The sequence below is a fragment of the Lontra canadensis genome, unplaced genomic scaffold (genome assembly GCF_010015895.1).
Source record: "Lontra canadensis isolate GAN:19392208 unplaced genomic scaffold, GSC_riverotter_1.0 scaffold35, whole genome shotgun sequence".
NCBI lineage: Eukaryota > Metazoa > Chordata > Mammalia > Carnivora > Mustelidae > Lontra > Lontra canadensis.
The window spans coordinates 15499133-15520330 of record NW_022631029.1 but is presented as its reverse complement, the minus strand read 5'-3'; the positions used below and the strand labels follow the sequence as shown (position 1 = coordinate 15520330).

The following is a 21198-nucleotide window of genomic DNA, read 5'->3' as shown; positions in this document are numbered from 1 at the left end:
GCATGGGCAGGCATTAAGATCGCATGTATCTATGCTGTCATTTTTTTTTTAAGATTTTATTTATTTATTTGAGAGGGAGAGAGAGAACACAAAGGGAGAGCAAGAGGGAGAAGTGGACTCCCCGTTGAGCAGGGAACCTGATGTTGGACTGGATCCCAGGACCCTGAGATCATGACCTGAGCTGAAGGCAAATGCTTAACCCACTGAGCCACCCAGGTGTCCCTAGGCTGTCATTTAAATAAGGGACTGAATGCTCTGCTCTGTGGGACTTCTCAGGATTTTAGTGGTATTATTTGTTAATAAAAGTGAATTATTTGCTATGTGGCATTATTCAAAATAGGCAAAATGTGGAAACAATACAAATGTCCTTTTAAATACATAGCATGTTGTATAACCACAGGATGGACTAGAATTCAGCCGTAATATTGAAATACTGACACATGCTACAACAAGGATGCACCTTGAAAACACACTAAGTCACAGAAATCAGACATCAAATGCCAAAATTGCTTGATCTCATTTATATGAAATGATGAAATGGCCCCAATAGGCAAATCTAAAGAGACAGAGATATAATTAAAATTGCCAGGGCATGAAGGGATGGGGAAACTGTGAGTGACTGCAAACAGGTACAGGGGCTCCTTTTGGGAAGATGGAAATGTTTTGGAATTAGATAGGAATTAGATAGTGGTAATGGTTGCACAACACTGTGTGTGTGTATATATAGTCATATATATATATATTTTTTTTTTTAAGAAGTTTTTATTTTTAGGGGCGCCTGGGTGGCTCAGTGGGTTAAGCTGCTGCCTTCGGCTCAGGTCATGATCTCAGGGTCCTGGGATCGAGTCCTGCATCGGGCTCTCTGCTCAGCAGGGAGCCTGCTTCCCTCTCTCTCTCTCTGCCTGCCTCTCTGTCTACTTGTGATCTCTCTCTGTCAAGTAAATAAATAAAATCTTTAAAAAAAAAAAGTTTTTATTTTTAATTTTTTTTTTTTTTAGTAATCTCTACACTCAACTTAGGGCTTGAACTCACGATTCCGAGATCAAGAGTCATAGGTTCTTCCGACTGAGCCAGCCAGACGCTCCAATGCCATGAATATACTAAAACTACTGAATTACACACTTTAGGATGGTGAATTTTATGTTGTGTGAGTTTTAATTCAATAAAAGGTGAATTATTTGCTTTGAGGTTATTTTTCTTTTCAAAGCTCCAATGTCAAAATTATCCTGACACTCCTGACTTTGAAAGCCTTCTCCCTGACAGCCCAAGGAAGCTGCCGGACTCCTTGTGTGGCGGGTGGGATCGGCACACCTCTGTCTGCAGCCGTATCCACGGTGATGGGCCCCACCACCCAACTGCATTCTCTGCTTGGACTGGAGTGAGGAAAGATGGCATCTGTGTATGGAGGGCCATGGTGCCTCTGTGAAGCCACAAGGGGCCCACGGCTCTGGGCTCTCCATGGCAGGGGTCACACAGAGGCCTTGGCCCCCAAGCTCTCTGGCTGCCGGTACTGCAGGGCAATCACACTGAAACAGCCAGAATCTCAGCTTCGTCAATGCAGAGGTAGGTCGATGGGTCCTGGATGACCCTCTAACAGGGTCACCACGCTCCCCTCCTACCCTCTCCTGTCCAAGAGGGAGCGGGACAGTGCAGGATGAAAAGCTCCCTTCTGTTCAATTAGCTTCTTTTCAAGGATCAGAGCCTGGCTGGCAGGCGGAAAATTCCACACTCCAATGAAACAAAAGGGAGCCAGAAAGGAGAGCAGATAAAGGGCACGAGCTGAGCTGAATGCAACCTCACTGCGTTCTTTCCTGTGTGCAGAGAAGGCGAGTCTAACTGCCGGAGTCCCAGTTAAATCCCAGTGTGCTGCCCTTCTCCCTGTGGCACACAGAGGAACCAGGGCTATTTGAGGACTGCCTTCGCCAGGGGACACACACCATGGGGCGTGAGGGGTGGTTTTATTTGGTAAATGGACCATAGCACAAAAAAGTCACTGAAGCACATTATGAGAAATCTAATCTCCTTTCAACTGTTAATCTTCTGGTTCCATCCAGGATGAAGGCCCTGTTCTAGCTGCTACATCATTCACACCTCTCTGGACTTTGTAACAAAGAGAAAGGACACACAGAATCCTTGGGAGACTAGAATTTTAAAACGCCATTTAATGGCATTGTGCTCATTTTTGCTTTTTATTTTTATTATTTTTTTAAAGATTTTATAATTATATGACAGAGATAGATAGAGAAAAAGAGAGAGAGAGAAAGAGTGCATAAGCAGGGGGAGCTGGCAGGCAGAGGGAGAAGGAGAAGCAGGCTCCCTGCAGAGCAGGGGAAGCCCGATATGGGACTGGATCCTAGGACTCCAGGATCACGACCTGAGCCAAAGGCAGTGGCTCACCCAACTGAGCCACCCAGGCGCCCATCATTTTTACTTTTAATATTAATTTACTATTTACGGCAAGTACAGCAAATAGGAATTTTCTGCATAAGGTAGTAATATTTGTGTCACTCTTAAATTGAATTAAGGTAAGAAGAGTGACTTATTCTAAAGAAAATACAAAAGGAAAGTAGAGCTGTTCTATAGATACGGCAAGACTCATAAAGATGGTACGAGAATGATAAAAATTTTGGAAACTTCTTTTTCTTTCCGTCACTTCACTAACGAACACATTTAGAACAAATCTAAAACCCACTCTGTCTTACCCATGCCATCCCTCAGCCCTGGTCTTTCCAATCATTTTTCTGCGCACATCACTGCACCTGTCAGGACATCACTGGGTGGGAATCCAACAACTAAGAAAATACCAAAGGAGCTCCCATAACCAGGCAAATCCTTTCCTGAAGACAGAATCAGTGACTCTGGGGGTGAGAGTGGCCCCCAGGCAAAGATGTAATCAGAAACCAGAAAGATCTACCCGGTGAGGAGCTACAACCAATTTTTCAAGAACAGTCCCCAGACTCAAGACAGGATGTCTTTCAACTTTTCTGTATCTTCGAAATATTTCATGCAAAATGTTGAAAAACCGCCACCAAAGGATAAGCAGGGAAGAGGACACTGTTACTATGCTACTCTTGAGTACTTTAATTATAAAATCAACTTACCAGTAATAGATTTTTATCAGCGCTGAAGGCCACAGGAGAAACGAGGCTACAAATGCCAGGATTGGGATGGCCAGCGTCCCGCCTGCTATCACAAACATGTTAACCACGTCAAGGTCCATCCTGCTCTTCAGGACTGACGGACACCTGCAGGGCTGAAGAGAGTCAATACTGAAACTCTGTCTCAAGAGAAAAGGTGAAGCAGCAAAGTGGGAGACAGAAGGACGGAATGAGAGTAAAGGTCAGGAGGGAACAAAAGCTGACAAGTGCTTAAAATATCTAAATTGTTATAACAAATAAATACAACAAAGAACCCCTGAGAGGATCCCGGATTTTTTTTAAGCTATAAAGGACACTGTTAAAGCCATTGGGGAAATCTGAGTAAGGACCAGATATGAGATAATATTATTGTATCAGAGACACAATTCCTGAGCAGGGGATGAAATCGTGGTAATGTCTGCATGTAGGAGAATATCTTTGCTCCTGGGTGATATCTGCTGAAGTATTAAGAGGTGAGGAACAGTGATATCGCCTACTCAGTGTTTGCTTCTGCCGCTCACTTTTAAAAACTGAGGGGAAAAAATGTGGCGAGGAGGGAAGAAGAGAAAACATTAGAACAAATATGATAATGTTAACCATTGGTGAATCTAGGTGAAGGTTACAAGGTAGTATTCTTTCAACTTTTCTGAAAGTTTGCAATTTTTAAAAATTAAAAGTTAGAAGGGCGCCTGGGTGGCTCAGTGGGTTAAGCCTCTGCCTTTGGCTCGGGTCATGGTCTCAGGGTCCTTGGATTGAGACCCTCATCGGGTTCTGTGCTCGGTGGGGGGGCCTGCTCCCCGCCCCCCGCCTGTGTCTCTGTCTACTTGTGATTGCTCTCTCTCTCTGTCAAATAAATAAATAAATATCTTTTAAAAAGATTAAAAGTTAGAGAGGACAGGGGCACTTAGGTGGCTCAGTTGGTTGGGCATCTGACTCTTGATTTTGCCTAACGTCATGATCTCAAGGTTGTGGGATCAAACCCTGCACAGGGCTTTGCGCTCTGCTGAGTCTGCTTGAGATTCTCTCTCTCCCTTTCTCTCTGCTCCTCCCTCTACTTCTGCTCTAAATAAACAAATAAAATCTTTAAAAAAAGAGAAGACAGAGAACCTAAAAAAGACTGAGGTGGAAACAACGTATGTGTGCACGTGAATGCCACCATCAACCAAAAGAGTGTGTAATGCCATGAGGTTCACCTAAGGTGGGAAACTAGAAGCTGGGTGTCAGGAATAGAAGAAAGACTTGGGTTTCACGGTCTACCTCTTAAAGCTTTTGGTTATTTATCACTTACACATGTACGGCCTATTCAAAAATAAACACTATATAATAAAAAGTCAGGAGGGAACAAATCCCAACAGCAGAGTTTCCAGCACACTTCCTGAGGTCTTCCAGCAGACTCACTGGGCACATCCCAAGGCTAGAATGTGGGCACCAGGAGAACGGGGGTTACTGTGTGTCTCCAGGATCCAGACGAGGGCCTGACACATTTCTAGGTGCTCTAGAAACCAGAGTTGAATCAGTAGCCCCCACTCTGTCCTGTCTTAGGAGTTCACAACACGGTTCGTTTTCTCATGAAATGAGAAACTGTGCAAGTCCCATCATCCTCTCTAATCAAGAAAAGAACTCCTGCAAGGACGTGTGCCGGGTGGGGGTGGGTGGTCTGCAACCCGAGGTTTCCCAGCTGCCTAAGACCAAACCTACATTTCACTAAACAAAACAAAGACTTCTTTAAGAAAAAGTGTGAATTATCCAGCAAATCTCGCCCTTCCTTGTATTCCCTGTGAAATGAAGAGATCTCTCCCATGTGCCCCTGTCAACTGAGACATATTTCAATATTATAATGAATTCATGATGGTGATGGTGTGACCTCACTGACATCACTGAAAACAAGGGCCAGATGATAAATATTTTGGCATTGGGAGCCCCACAGGGTCTGTCACAACTACTCGACCTGCCACTGTAGTGAGAAAGCAGTCACACCCAGCATGTAATAGTTGGGACTGATTGTATTCCAATCTTTATTAGAAAAGGCTGCATGCTGAATTTGGCCAGCGGGCTAAAAGTGATCAACACTTGGTCAAGCACACCAAGCCCTGTGCAACAGGCAAGGTGGGTGTTTCTGCCATTTCATAGGCTGAGAAAACTAAGGCACACAGAGGTTAAGTGACTTGCCCAAGATTACTCAGTTGGAAGAGTCATGATTACAAAACAAGTTTCTGCTTGGACCAACTCCCTTTGCACCAAGCTCTACTGTGTCTAAAATTTTTTTTTTTCAAATGGCCTTTGTTCAATCTTTGTAAGCTATTTGCTATTAAATACTCACACTCACTGTCACTCTTAATTTCTCCATGAAGATAGAATATCTCTATTTACAATTTTTTAGAATTTAAATCTTGTTAGTTAACATATAATGCAATATTGGTTTCTCCCATTTACATGTTTTGTCCCCTACAAAGGGGTTGGAGAACAAGCCCCTCACAGCCTTGGTAGGGGGAGCAGGGGGAGAGAGAGTATAGGTGGGTCAGGTAGCTCTTTTCATTCAGGCAGACACTCTCTATCTGGGTACAGTGTTGAAACTGTAGGAATGAAAGCCTTCTCAGGGGTAGAAGCATTGTGTATACTTCTAATTCAACTGTCCTCTCAATTTGTCAATCACCATAAACACATTCCAGCACTCTTAAGTCATTGACCTATTTCATCTTCTAGAAAGCTCTTTGAAGGTAGGGCCAATCGTCCACATTCTTTCTCAGTGCCAAGAAGAGCACAAGACACAAATATGGGACAAATGAATTAGTGAAAAGCAAAGTTACGAAATGGGCTCAATCCTCTTAGTTTTAGGGACAACCAACTATTCCCAATGATGCTGTACTTTTTCCTTCAGTAATTACAAAACTCCCCAGATATGATTTATAATACTGAAAGGCCTCAGAGTCAAGGGATAAGCAATTACTCTCCGGATAAAGGGAATTTTAACCAATCGGTTTGAACACTGTGGGTCACAAAAGAGTCAATGAGAATAGGACCTGTCAGCTTCAAGAAGACTTTTCCACATTACACAAAGTCCTTAAAAACTGCTGAGGGTGAGGGTTAGGGGAGGGAGACCAACCATAAGAGACTCTTAATCTCATGAAACAAACTGAGGGTTGCTGGAGGGAAGGGGGAGGGATGGATGGGGTGGCTGCGTGATGGACACTGGGGACGGTATGTGCTACAGTGAGTGCTGTGAATTGCCTAAGACTGATGATTCACACACCTGTACCCCTGGGGCAAATAATACATTATATGCTAATAAAAATAATTAAAAAAAAAAAACGGCTGAGGGTTACCACGAATTCTGATTTCTGAGCTGCAGGAAGTTAATTACATGATGCTCCTTTGGACGAGGAATGAGAACATTTTATGCCCAAGGCCATGACATCATAGGCCCTGACACTGGAGATGGCAGCCCCAGAAGGTATGACTGTCAAAAAGAGATGTCACAGCTTTGTCAACACCTGCTATGGCTGGCCCCGTCAGTCCGGGGAAGGTTTTCTTTGGAGCCACCTTCCGTTTCATTGCAGAATGAAGTCTTCGATGATGAGCTTCTATACAGCGTGACTGGTTTAGCAAGGCTTGACGTATAATGGAGAAGCCTGCACACTTTCCCTGACCAGGTCAAATGTAGACTGGCCCTGAGTGAAGAAACTAATGCTTTCTGTATTTTCCTTTGTTTTCTTTCAGTTTTTTTTTTTTTTTTTTAATAATCTCTACATCCAACGTGGGGCTCAAACTCAGAACTCCGAGATCAAGAGGTACATGCTGTTCTGGCTGAGCCAGCCAGGCGCCCCCTGAGTGTTCTGTACACGTTAGGAGTAGGTGACTATCCCAATCTCTACATCATCCCTCATGTTATTTGTTTGTTTATTTATTTATTTATTTATTTATTTATTTAAAGATTTCTTTTTTAAAGATTTTACTTATTTGTCAGAGAGAGCAAGAGAGTGCAAGCAGGGGGAGCGGCAGGCAGAGGGAGAAGCAGGCTCCTCATGGAGCAGGGAGCCCAATGTGGGGCTCCATCCCACGACCCCGGGATCATGACCTGAGCCGAAAGCAGACGCTTAACCAACTGAGCCACTGAGGCGTCCCATCATTCTTCATTTTGAAAAGGAGTTGCCTCAGCTTTCCTTTAAAAAGGCAGCTCTCCTACCCTGCTGAGGTTTGTTTATAGGGTACTCTATGTACCCAAAGGAGAGGCTGGAGACAGAAAAACGGAACCCCTGTGAACCTGGAACCACCCATGATGGAAAGTCTGCTGCAGGGTGGAAAATGGAGCCAGCGAAGGATGGGCCCCGTTCAGCTGATGCCTGTAAGATGACATCAGGGAGCAGGAGAGTACTAAATAATGCTCAGGTCAGGGAGAAGGAGAGTGCTAAATAATGCTCAGGGCTACAAAGCATTACCCAGGCAACATAAAACCGACATCCATACTGAGAAGTCGGCTTTGGGCTCTTTGTCAGTTCTGCCGAGGTCAACGGAACTCTCAGTATGGTGTTATTAGATAACCTCTCCAAGCCTTCCCCTCCCACAAGCAACAGTGCCTAGCTACTTAATAACATGGTTTCTTTGTGTTGATTTTTAGGGTTTCTTTCTTCCTTCCTTCCTTTCTTTCTTGAAGATCCCATTGTCTTTATTAAGCCATTCATGAATAGGGTAGCATCCCATCTAGCAGGTGGAGAGATATTTTTAATTCATGGTAGGGACGCAAATTAATTTTGAAAACTAAGTTAAAAGGAGTCAATTTTAAGAAAAATGCGATATATGGGTCTTGTGACAACCATAATGGAGATAGAGGAATGGCTGCCACTCGGGCAGATTCACCTGAGGGCTGGGCCCAAGCAGGCTGGGGCTGGAACATTCCGGCAGGTTCTCTCCCACCAGGCTCTTCTATATACCAGCTGCAAGCGCTTGGTTTCCTCAACAATTAAGTAAGAATGTTCATCCAAATCACCTGTGCAGTCTTTTCCTATTCTGAAGACTTAAAATGTTTCTGAAATTATGTCAGGCAATTAAAGAGGAGGATCTGGTTTGCCCCCCTCAAGAATCTTATTCCTTGCTGCATGTTCCCAGAACCTAAAACAGTACCAGGCAAACTGTGTCTTGACAATGCATATTGCCTGAATTATCGAAAAAGGTTGAAAAAGGTGGTAAAAAAATGTACTCTTTTTACATATCTTGTAAATAAAAACACCGCATCCCAGGGTTAATGATAATGATGTCCGTGGCCTCGTGGCACAGTGTGAAGAGAAGATACTTTAGGAAGAAGAGAGCTGGCTGCTAGGACACCAGGGAGAGTAACACACTCTCACATCCCAGACTGGAGCCTGCCCCTTGGCCTCCTCCTGTCAGTGTCCAAGCTGTGCGTCTCTGAACACAGGGGTGAACACTAACTGGATAGAGGACACACCAGTGGATCCACGTACCCACTGCACCTCCAAGTGCCTAGTCTGGGGTGAAAAGTAAGGCATAATGCATCATGACTGGCTTTCCATGTTCTCCCTGATTTTGAAAACTGAGAATTCTTGAGTTCCAATATGTTCATCTTAGGGTATAATGCAAAATTCTAAGAAAAAACAGAATGGGAAGCATTTTCAAAGAAGCTTGCCCTTCCCTAGATATCTTACCCCTACACCATCATATGTGACAGACTGAAGCCCTGGTCTCTTCAAAATAATGATTATTGTAACAATGACAGCAATGCTAATAACCAGGACCACCACCACCACCACAGCCAACGAGGTGAGAGCCACAACCTCCATTCATGGAGTAACCACTGGAGGCTGCAAATTCTTTCTACAATGTTTTCCACAAGGAAAACGCTAAGTTCCTAAAATCTGAGTGTAATATCCAAGCCCTGAAATATTGTTGCAACCACCCAACACTGTTTTTTGAAAGTAGGTTCTTGTCAAAGTAAACCAATCCCTCAAAACTATCACTAATGATCAACAGCTAGAAAAAATACTAAGATGGTTAGGATTCTCTTATGTGGAGGCCCCAGGACTTGATGAAACAATAATTCAAGAAATGGGAAGTTTTTTTTTTTTTTTTCCTAAAGTAATCTCTACACCCAACATGGGGCTTGAACTCATGACCCCACGATCAAGAGTCACATGCTCTTCTGAGTGAGTAAGTTGGGCGCCCCAAGAAATGGGCAGTTCTAACTTCTTGTCATATATATCATCTCCATCATGGAGGAAAATCACACTGAAATTTCCAAATAAGCAGTTAAGATTGCCCACTCATCACTGAAAGCATGGCATGGCCCCTAGGATTCCTGCCACGAGGTGCCCAACTCCATGCCCACCTTGTCTTATTGTCCCCCCCTCAGTCTGGCTGAGTCCATTCATCTTCTGTGCTTTGCAGTTCTCACAGCCCTACTATTGATTAATCATTAATTAATTTTTTTAAAGTAGGCTCCATGCCCAACGTGGGGCTTGAACTATGACCCTGAGATCAAGAGTTAACATGCTCTACTGACTGAGTCAGCCGGGTGCCCCTGACTGCGCTGCTGTTGAAACGAGCACACCTGGCCTGAGATGCTCTCCTCTCTCTCCCCCTTGATATTCCCATGATGTTCTCCTCTCCTGATCTTCCCATCATGCTCTCCTCATCCTGTCCTCTGATAATCCCAAAATGTTCTCCTCACAGTCTTCCTTGGAGAGTTCTCCATCCCTACATCCTCCAACATTCCCTCCTTCAGGAAATACAAAACTCAACATGCCTGGCCAGAAACCCCCTTCCAGACTTTTCTAAAAGCATGTCTGAGCACATGCATGACCCAACAGTCTCACCATGTTCCAGACTCATCTCTCCCCCTTCTCCTTCATTTCTGCCGACAGTCTCCCCAATTCATCTAGCCTCCCAGACTCTGATACATCTTTCACTCTTCCCACTCCTGTTACGCAGAGCTGGAGAGGCGCCAGCACTGGAGCCAACTTGTGGGAGTCTAGACAGACTACGGCGTTCAACACCTGACTATTTAAATTTAACTAAATAAAATTCAGAGTTCAGTTTTTCAGTGATACCTGTCACATTTTAAGAGCATGGCAGAGCCACACAGGAAGAGGAACATAGCTTTGTGGGGGGGGTTATACCTCTGAAAGCCTCCTGCCACCAATTCCTGAGGCTGATGTTGTCCAACATAACCTAGCAATGCTGGGGAGGAAGACAAACTCCAGCAGGTATGAGTCAGACCACAGCTCCCTCAGCCGTGGCCCTGGGTCCAGATCCTCATTTCTTCTTGCTCCTCTTCTGTCTCATCCCTAACACTAGTTGCCAGGGCAACCATCACACTTCCCACCATACATTAGGCTGCCCTGGGCGAATGTGAACTCAAAGCACTTCATACGATCCCAACCCAACTTCCTGGATCAACTCCCACATCTCTGCATGCACCCCAAGTGACCAGCTCCTGTCCCCATGCCAGCCCCGCACAGCCTCCTGCTCTGTCTTTCCGCAGGCTGTTCCCTTCATGGGGAGGAACCCCATGTCCTGGCTGCTAAATGAACTCCTCTCCACCTTCAGGGCTAATTCGAGCAACACACTCCCCAGGAAAGCACCCTGATTCCCTCGCAGAGGCTCAGATCTTCCAGACTCCCTTGAAGCTCAGAGCCCTGCTCCTGGCACAGTCTTTGAGAACTGTCCCTAGTGGGCATGTCTCTGCCCTTCAGGGGCCCAAACCCCTCCCCATCAGACCTACTGAACCAGAAAAATCACCCACCACAAGCTGGCCTGGGAGGGGTTTTGAGGAAGATTACAGAGGGGACCCAAGCTCATCAAGGGCTGCCTTTTTTTTTTTTTTTTTTTGTAATCGACAGTGTTAAAAATCCATACTCACTCTTCAAAGAACACGGCCTTCTTTCCCCAACTGCTACTGGCTCTGGCAGAAGCGAAAATGAGATTCTGGAATCACAGGAAAGAAAATGACAAAGCATTAAATCATATTAGAGCACATGAATGAAGTGCTAACAGCCACAGAATGCTGAGAGCAAGGTGGGGCGCTCTCCTCCTCGGCACAGGCAGAGTACAAATATCCCACAGCTTTATAGCCCACCTCTGGCTCAAGTCACCCACCCCAATTAAGCAACCGGTACAAAGGGCAGGGTGTGTCAGATAATGAGACCGGGCAAGGAAGGCACACAGGAAGTCAAGGAGAAAGTCAAGGGGATCCGCAGCAAGAGGACAGAGCAGGGACTGACCTGGTGATATCTGGGAGGCAATGGGAGAAAGGTAACGGGGTGGGGGGATGGAAATAAAGACTGACTCTCACCTTCTCCACTCGGATTAGGGTTTAACTCACAGTTGTACTCAGAAAGGAATGAGAAGGGGCGCCTGGTTGGCTCAGTGGGTAGGGCATGCAACTCTTGATCTCAGGGTTGTGAGTTTGAGCCCCATGTTGGGTGTAGAGATTACTTAAAAATTTAGGAAAAAATTTTTTAAAAGGAGAAAGGAAGCAACCAGTGGACAAATGAGGATCAGGTTTCTCCCAGAGTGGTTAGTGAGAAGGCCCTCAAAACCAGGGCTGGACAGAAAGCCAATGGCAAAGGCACCATAGCAGGAGAATGAGGAGCCGGGCAAGGGAAGGTAAATCCACAAAACCCCTGAACTATTTCAGGGGAGTCAGTGAGGAACCATGATGGAACCATGGAGGTTCTAGAAGAAAACAAGCGACCTGTTTGAAAATACCTCCACGGGGAATGTCTAAGTCAGATATAAGACACAGAGGCCATAACAAGAAGATTAATATGTTCACCACATGAAATGCTTTCAAATAATGCCACAGGGAAAGAGAGACCCTGACCAAGATCAAGATTTGTCAATATAAATCAGAGGCAACAGACTAATTTCCTGAATGAAAAGAAGGTTCCTCCTATGTATCAATTAAAACAACCAAAAATCCAACAGAAAAAGGGACAAATGATCTGAGCAGCCAATTTACCAGAAAGGAAAAGACTCCTGAACATACAAAGAGACCCTCAATCTCATTTATAATAAGAAAAATGCTAAACCTACAAGGTAATGGCTTGATTTATCACACTGGCAACGAATAAAAAGTTCACTAACAGACCATTGCCAAGGCTGAGGGGAACGGGCGCTCTTCCGTAGGCACAACTTCTATTCTCATCAACGTGCTCTATGCGTGGCGATCCAGCAAAAATCCGAGGCAATGTAAACCATTCCTTCGACCTGATCGTCTCACTTCTAAGAGTCTGTGTTTTATACCTAATGTGTGAAATCCCACTTGTGCAAGTTAGTTGTTCCAGCAGGTATCTGTCATGGCCAAAGGTATCTGTCATGGAATTAATGCATATGCCCACTTCTAAGGGGGGCCTGTTAAGTAAAAGATGGTATAACTTTGTAAAGGTGTATTAGGTATAGCCATTAAATACAAGTAAAATTAAATGTGAGCCATTAAAATAATGACCTCCAAGGTTCATTATTAACTCAAAAAACCAAAGAACAAGGGCACCTGGGCAGTTTAGTCAGTTGAGTGTCCAACTCCTGATTTAGGCTCAGGTCATGATCTCAAGGTCATGAGACTGGGCTCCACTGCCGGCTTTGTGCAGGTGTGGAGGTTGCTTAAGATTCTCTCTCTCCCTCTGCTGCTCCCTGCCTCTAAAACAAACAAACAAGCAAACAAACAAAGCCCCAGGAACGTAGAGAGTGGACAGAATAACACCTCTTGCATTAAAGGAGAGAGGAGTGAAAGAGGACAGGGAGGTAGAAAGAGAAAGAGATGTAATGTTTATATATGTGTGAAATATTTCTGGGTGGATACATGAGAAACTGGCTGCCACTGGGAAGGGAAACTGGGAGACTAGAGACAGATGAGGAAGACTTGTCACTGATACCCTTTGTATCTTTTGAGTTGCTACTATGTATAAGGTTTTCTCTACTTTATTACAAAGTATAATATAAAGTCCTCAAATAGAATGGTCTACCCCGCATTGTCCTATATAGCAGCCACTACCCACCTGTAAATTGATCAAAATTAGCCACTATCCACCTGTGACTTTAAATTGACCAAAATTAAATAAAATGAAAAATTCAGTTCCTCCTTGCATTAGCCACATTTCATGTGCTCAAGAGCCCCATGTGGCTACCAGACTGGACAGTGGACATAGAGATCATTTTTATCATCACAGAGTTCTCCCAGCCAGTCCTGTACTCTGTGTTAGTTAAAATGGCCCAAACCTTAATTGTTTCACATGGTAAGGGAAGAAGCACAAATGTGAAGGCTGTTCACCTGCAAATCTCTCTCCCTCTACACAAGCTAAAAAGCCAGGCTGCCTCCTAAGATAACAAAGACCAGGAAGGGTTCCTGTCCTGTGTGACTATCCAAAGGTTAAGTCAGTTTGACAGGAACTTCAGTCCTCAAAGGAGAAGACAAGGATTTCCATCCTGCAACCAGACCCTTGTATGAACTGGAAATGCATAGCTCCTTGGCGGTTCTGGGAGAGGTACTAATAAGAGGAGCCCTTGGTCCCACTTGGTGTCAAAGTGCCAGCAACTGGTTCCCTCTGGGGGTTCTTACTTAAGAACCAGCCAAGCCCACAGCCCCTCTCCTTTCCTTCTCCCACCTGGGGCAGCTCTGTGGGCAAGGAAACTCAGCCTAACCAGGCTGGTCCTGTGGGCAGGGAATTAGAGAACCAGATAATCATGCTACCCGATTCTCTGGAGAAAGGACACAGGCAGAGATGGGGGAAAGGCAGGCAGCAGAATCAGGGGCTCAGCTGGAAGGTAAGTGGCTTATATATCTGGCAGCAGATCTTCTAAAAAATTGTACTAGCCAAGAAAAAGGGCAATAACATACCCAACATGTGACCTGACCTAGCCGAGCACCTTCAAAATATCGGCCTGGGGTGGTGGTGGGGGGGGGTCATGATCTAGACTGATGAGAGTCTGACCTAACTAACTGATTGAAATCATGTTGAAAACAAGAAAACCCTCCAGAAATAGGAGCCAAATCTCCTGCTGGATCAAAGAAGCCCCAAAGTCACTTGACCTTTCACCTCTGAAGACCCCAGCATCTTCAGTCTAAGGGAGCCCAGGACCAGCTTTGATTCCAGCACTTGGCTCCTGCAGACTGCATGCACGGTCATCGGCTGAGGTCACCTCTCAGAGGTAAAGTGCTAGAAAGAGCATCACTTAAGTGATTATTTTCCACATGACTGAAAGGAATTAAAATAGCCCTCTCTATGGGTACGCAGTGGCACAGGGCCTAAAATAGAACCTCAGCACCCAAAACACAGTCTCCCATTGCTCAATCTGTACTTCGCAATAAAAGGAAAAGCAAGGAGATTAAAGAGGGTTTTGTCATTTCTAAAGGAGGTGAAGTTGGTCCATAGCATTTTCTACCTGCAGGAACAAAGTCTGGGTTAGACAGAAGGGAGCCCTGGTATTAAGAGCCTGGAGCTTTTTTATCAGGACAAGATTTCTGGCTTCCAGCAGAGGCTCAGCATCCGGGGCCCTTTGTGAGCTGGTCCCCACCTTCTTTCTAGCAGAATCTCCTCCCATAGGAGATCTCTGTGCGCCCCCCCCCCCGGAGAATTAGCATCCCAAAAAGGGACGAGCAGGGAAGCCACACAGGGAAGTTCACAGTCAAGAAGAAAACAAACAAAACAAAAAACGAAGCTCAGTTTAGAACTTAATCCAAATAAAAAAACAAAACAAAAAAACAAATGTTTTTTTTTTTTTTAAGATTTTATTTGACAGAGAGACAGCAAGAGAGAGAGAGAGAGAGAGAGAGAGAGAACACAAGCAGGGGGAGTGGAAGAGGGAGAAGCAGGCTTCCCGCTGAGCAGAGAGTCAGATGTGGGGCTCACTGCAGGGCTCCATGCAGGACTCTATCCCAGGACCCTGAGATCACAACCTGAGCCAAAGGCAGAGGCTTAACAACTGACCACCCAGGCACTCCAACCAAATGTATTTTAAAAGCAAGAGTAAATATCGAACAAAATGAAAACGAGGTCATAAGTGAAATCCTGTGCTAATTCTTAAAGAATAAGTCTCACGTGGCCTGTCTTAGAGCATGATAAATCCTTTCGGTTAGCATTTGGTGATCACAGTGCTAAAGAGGATGTTTCTGCAAACATACCTTATTGATCTCTCAAGGGCTTAACTCTTTGATTTTCAAAGAACTGATTTTTGAATTCAGTTTCCCCCCTTCTCTTCATCAGGTCTCACGTTGCCAGACCCTCATCTATTACTGCCTTGACATGTCATTCAAGCAGTTCTCCAACATCACTTGCTTTGATTTCAAGAAATCCTGCCTCTCTCACAAGAGTTCCAATTTCACTTTCCACTCCTTGTCCTGTACGGATTTGCAAAACATCCTAGGAGCTGGGAGAGACAGATGACCAAGACCTGGGTGCTCCCGGAGCCAGGCTAAACACCAGGGTTGAAAACAGAGGGAGAGATGATGGCGTGGGACCTCAGTATGTAAGTGGCAAGCTCATTACTGAACATCTTCATCTGATGATGACTTCTGCTTCCCCTCTGTGACCTGGAAACTGTGGGGAATCAGATAGGAGAGATGCTGATAGTCTGACCCTCTGGGGACTGTGAACTGGCTTTTTATTTCTCTCCATTTGCCCCATTCTCTCTCCTGGGAAGATACCCTTGACCTACCCCTATTTTCTCCTTTACAAATCTTTCTGGCAGACCTAGTAGTTATCTCCCTCAATGTACCTTCCCTCAACCACCACCACCCCAACCCCAGTCATTAGTAACCTCCATGCCTCAGGTATTTTATAGGGATGCTTCTCTCTTGTGGCCCTGGTGATCTGTGCCTTTAAGCACAGGACCCATGAGAACACCAGCTATACCCTCCACTAGGCTGCAAGTCTCCAAGAGGAGTCTCACTACATCTCTGCATCTGCCACAGCATTTCCGGACACACAGTGCCTTGCCCCTTGGAGGGCACTTAGTCAATACCAAATGAGAAGCTAGGAGGTCATGAATCAACAGGGCTACCCACTAGTGCCATCAAGGCCATTCCTTCACTTTGTTCATGATGGTCACCAACAAAGTGAACATTCTTCATCAGAGCGCTGAGTTCTTGAGGCCTTCTCCAGATGGGTGGTTGCAACCCAGAGAAGTTAAGCAAGCTGTCCAACATCACACAGCTCTTCTCTGCCTCCAATCCACCAGTGGCTCACAGTGGCCCTCAGCATGATTTCCAAGGCTACGTAGGATAGGATTTAATACCTGCCTCTCAAGCATTATCCTCTTCTATCACCCCCTACACCTCTTTCCTTGAATGAGCCACCATCCCTGATCAGTCATACTCTTTCACATCTCCAAGCCTTTGGCACACATGGTGTTTTTCTCCCTGGCATGCCTTTTCTGCCTCCTGCCTGGTGAGTTTCAGCTCATTCCACAAGTCTTGGCCATGAAGCAAAGCCCGTCTGTAAATCCTCTTCTGAGGATTCAGTTTTGTAGTTTTATAACCTGGGTTCAAATCTCTACTCTGCTACTGACCTGCTGTGTGACCTTGGCAAAGTCACTTCACCTCTTAGGGCCTCGGTAAAAGGACAATATGAGACGGTGCATGGAGACTGCTCAAAGCAGTGACTGGCAGATAGCAAGTCCTTACTCTGGACAGCTGGAAAGATCTCAACAGCCCTCCAAGACCCAGGGAGGGAGCCCAGCCACACCTCCACCTCCCCTCTCCCCTCACAGTGCCACTGTGCCAGGGGCTCTCGGACACTTGAGTCTTCACACACGTCTGTGTCGCTAACTTTTATACTCCCACAGTCTGGCCCCTAGCTCCGGTCCCAAATTTCACCACATACAAGGCTTAATCTTGTCCTGAGTATATCACACGACAAACACCCCATGGCAAACACCCCATGCCAACAGTCACAGAGCCACAGCCTCTGGAAAACAGCCTGAGGCAAAGGCTGCGGTTACTATGGATAATTACTTAACAAAAGAATAGGATCCCAACCTGCTGCAGTGTGAGATCCTCTGCCCACACCTTTCACAGGCTGCCCTGTCCCCCTGAATCAGCAGTCTCCCTGGTGCAGCCCCAAACACATCCGAATACAGGCAGCGACCCCCTCCGTGGCTTCTGGGTTTGGAAAGCCTGGAAGATGGATCAAAAAGGTTTTCTGAGGGCCCAGTTTAGGAGAATACCCTGATCTTCTTTGAAGACAACTATATCCAAGGTCAGAGACAACTTGGGTTTGCAAAAATTGCATCTAGATTGGGGTTTCTCAACTGTGGCATGATGGACATTCTGGGACGGATAGCTCTTTGTTGTGGGGGGCTGTCCTATGCAAATGGGATATTTAGCCGCCTGTGGGAGCCTCTAGCCACTCGAAGCTACCCCTAAGTTGTGACAAGTAGAAGTGTCTCTAGACATTGACACATGCACCTGCAGGCAAAGCTGCCCTCAGTTGAGAGCCCTTCCGGAGAAGTGAGACCATTCAACTCCAACGCTGCATTTACTGCCATAGTAAATCAATGAGGAACATTCTTAGCCACTCACTATACCTGCCTTAAAATGACATCTTCCAGTCCTCAGGGTTGTTGTTTTTTTTTTTTTCCCCTAGGTTCACAGTCTTGAAGGCAGTTGTTCTCAACCCTGGCTGCACAGAATCTCCCAGGGAGCGTTTTAAAAATATAGATTCCAGGATACCTGCCTCACAGATTCAGATTCAATGGGCCTGGGCCAGAGGCTGGACAGGTGTATTTTTTAAAAAAAATTCCCTAGGCGGTTCTAACATTCAGCCAAGATGGAGAAGCATTGCCGGAAGACACTGCATTTGCTTCCATCTCCCCATCCTCTGAATCTGGCAGTGTTAAAAGCCAGTGAACTAGAAAACCAGAATGAGGTTAAGGGGATTTAAGTAATATCCTTATCCTTGACAAGGAGACATCCTCAGCACATTCCATTTCTTGGCCTGCAGATGACTTGCTAGAAAGAATGGAACTTAACCCTGTAATCATGCAGTTTGTCCATGGCCTTATCGATCTAAATGGTGCCTTCCCATAAAGCTTTCTGGGAAGATGGAAATGTTCTCTATCTGCTCTCCCTAATACAGTAGCCACTGGCCACTCATGGCTATTGACCACTTGAAATATGGCCCGTGTAACTTAAGAAAAGAATTTTAAATTTCACTGAATTTGAATTTGATGGCCACCATATTAATAGCACGAAAAATATTTGTGTCCCTGCAGGGTCACAGAAATAAAGTCCCACAGCCTGCTAAATGCCATGGAACAATGAAAATTTACAAAAATATGTGCCTTAGAATACCTTAACAGTCTTAAAATTATCAAACGAGATCCTAACTTATCTTAAAAGTCACATTAGGATCCTGACATTAAAAAAAATTTTTTTTTCAACCTGCAGAGCTGGCCTCCCCGCATATTCCAAACACTTAGTTTTGAAGGAGACATTCCTGGTCCTTTACTTTTGAATACTCATCACTGTAAAAAAGTGATCTAATCACCAAAATAACCAGGAGTTGTTAAAGAACATGACACGGAAGGTGAATTCTACTCTGCACCGCTTACCAGTATACTAGGGAAAAACACTCACCCCAGCTTTCCTTCACTCCAAATCTTTTGATTCAAACCTCTCACCCCCAAGATAAGCCTGAACCAACACACAGTGCAAACCAAGGTCACCTCTAAGAACAAGCTTTTTTTTTTTCCTCTCGTATCAGTAAGTTTCAGTTACTTACAAGTGCACGAACTGCATTCACACACTCACTCTAGGTGTGCAAAGCCTCACAAAACCCAAAGCTCATAGATTTTTAAAGCTAAAAATCAGAAAGACGATTCTTTTTGCCAAGGCAATGGATGGTTTAGAGTCGAAGAAAGGGTCACAGGCCTTTCTGAGCACACACACAAAATGCTTACCTCAGGACACCTAGCTGGCTCAGCCGGTGGTGTGCAACTCTTGATTGTGGGGTTGTGGGTTCAAACCCCACGTGGGGTGTAGAGATTACTTAAAATCTTTAAAAAAAAAAAATGCTTTCCTCTCCTTTGGTGGGATCCTGTGGCCCACCTCTAAGCAGAGTCAGTGTGAGTCATTGAGTAATGATTTAATGTCTCTAGTAATTCAAAGTGGGGGCCAACACTCATACTTTTCATAACAGCTGCTCCTCACTGAGCGCTCAGCACACGCTGGGCTGTGTGCTTTATCTTATCTAAATCTTCCCACTGCCTTCTGAAGCGGGTGCCATTACCAGAAGTTAAGGCTCAGAGAGGTGAGGTAATGGGCCCCTGGCCACACAGCTAGCAGTGGAAGCAGAGGGATTTGGACCCAAGTTTCTGATTTTCTGGTGGGAATCCTCTGGGTTAAAAACGAAAGCACAGTATGTAATTATAATGTCGGGTGACATGTTGAGCCATTCTCCCATGATCAGGCTGTAGCTCAATGAAGGGAGTCTGGTGGTGTGGGGTTCAGAAATTCTGAGCCTATCCTTACTTTGGAAACCACACCATACCCCCATGGACCTCTTTCTTTCTCTCTCTCTCTCTCTTTGTCCTGGGGCTCCACCGGGCAGATGGTTAGACGGGTACTGGGGAGTGCTTCCGACCCTGCCAGCACAGGTGCACCAGAAAGCATAGGCAGACACATGCAGCTAGAACTTCTCAAATGCCATAATGGGGGGTAGAAGGTAAGGATCCCAGTTATAAGAGGAGGAATCAGAGGTGCTTCCCGGAGGGAACTGCTGAGCTGGAGCTACATCAGATTCCAAGGAGGGCATTCCTAAAGGAGGGGACAGCCTAAGCAAAGGCAGCAGCTCACCTGCCTGGGTTAGAGCAAAGCAAGCAGAGAGGGAAGGGGGAGATCAGGATGCAAACAGGGGAGGGAAGAGAATCTCCAGGGGCCTAGGCTGATGGGCTGGGGCAGAACTGGGAGCGCAGGAAGTAAGGACTGACCATCCCAGGACATGTTTAGCATCCCAGCCCCGGTACTTCCTAGCTGTGGGGCCTCCAGCATTCCCCTTCTCTCTGGGCATCAGTCTACCCAAGGAGGACACCCAGGACCCCCTGCTGGTCTGAGAACCCACTTTTAGAAAAATTGGTGCTAAGAACACAGGTTATCAATTTCTCATATTTCTAACTTTCTATGTTCTAAAAATGTTGATAAAAATTTATTAGTTACAATTGGGTAAAAATTAAGTCTAATGGTTCAGAATAGGGGCTTTGAGGTCAGATTCCCTGTGTGTCCTGGGAAGGGGACACATTCTTCCTCTGAGAGATGGGCATAACATTGGTACCTCCCTCATGCATGGAGATGTTGGGAGAAGAAAAGCGGGTAATCTTCTAAAGGTGCCGGACCCAGGGTCCAGCAGCCAGTACCTGCATATTCTATGTCAGCTATTACTTACAATATTATAAACTCTTAACTTCCAACCAGGTAGACTAGCCATGAGGGAGAGGAGAGGAAAATGCTGACCTCCAGTCCAAGCTGAGACCTCCTCTTAATCAACCAGACTCTGAGGCATAAGAAGGGCTCCAGGTACCTACCCCAGCTTGCACAGCCTCTAGACGCCCCCAACCCCTGCAACCTCTTCCTTCTTCCCTATTTCATTCACTCTCTCAACTTGGCCTCCTCACTCGAATGCGGGTACAGGGGTGCAAAGCTTGCATGTGCTCTGCCCTGCAGCCAGCGTTACACAATCCCAGTTTCCAAGGCTGCCAGGAAGGCAGCGAAGGTGTAGGCGGGGGATGCTGGGGGCTGTGGGGCAGCACCGGGCTGTCGGGGTGGTTGGACCAGGATCCTAACTCGAGGGTTGGCGGGAGGAGAGGGCATGAGGCCGAGAGAACTGGGGCAGACTGAGGAAAGGTGAGCTAAAGGCGCCTGGGAGTAGGTACTGGCTGGGAGAGGTCCCGAGGGGCGCTGATATATGGGGCGGGACGGGGGTAGGTACCATTAGCTGGAAGGTCGAACTGCAGCCTTTCCTCAGGAAGTGGTAAAACGAGGGTGCAGGAGCCTCCAAACCATCCAGGCACCAGGAGGGGCGCACAGGGGCTGGTGCCGGAGCCAGAGGTGGGAGGCGGA

At 45.8% G+C, this 21198-nt stretch overlaps 1 protein-coding gene across 2 annotated transcripts in view; it reads right to left on the bottom strand.

Moving 5' to 3' along the window:
• The window catches only part of ABHD6 (abhydrolase domain containing 6, acylglycerol lipase), a 51671-nt gene that overhangs the window by 29744 nt on the left and 729 nt on the right, over window positions 1-21198 (bottom strand). The window contains exons 2-3 of one of the 2 annotated variants that reach the window (XM_032868422.1): window positions 11008-11072; window positions 3102-3253 (exon numbers count right to left, since the gene is read on the bottom strand). In XM_032868422.1, the coding sequence (XP_032724313.1) occupies window positions 3102-3220 (119 nt within the window). In that variant the 5' untranslated portion in view covers window positions 3221-3253; window positions 11008-11072. The remainder of the gene's footprint in view (window positions 1-3101; window positions 3254-11007; window positions 11073-21198) is intronic. The other variant, XM_032868423.1, reaches the window with a different exon arrangement.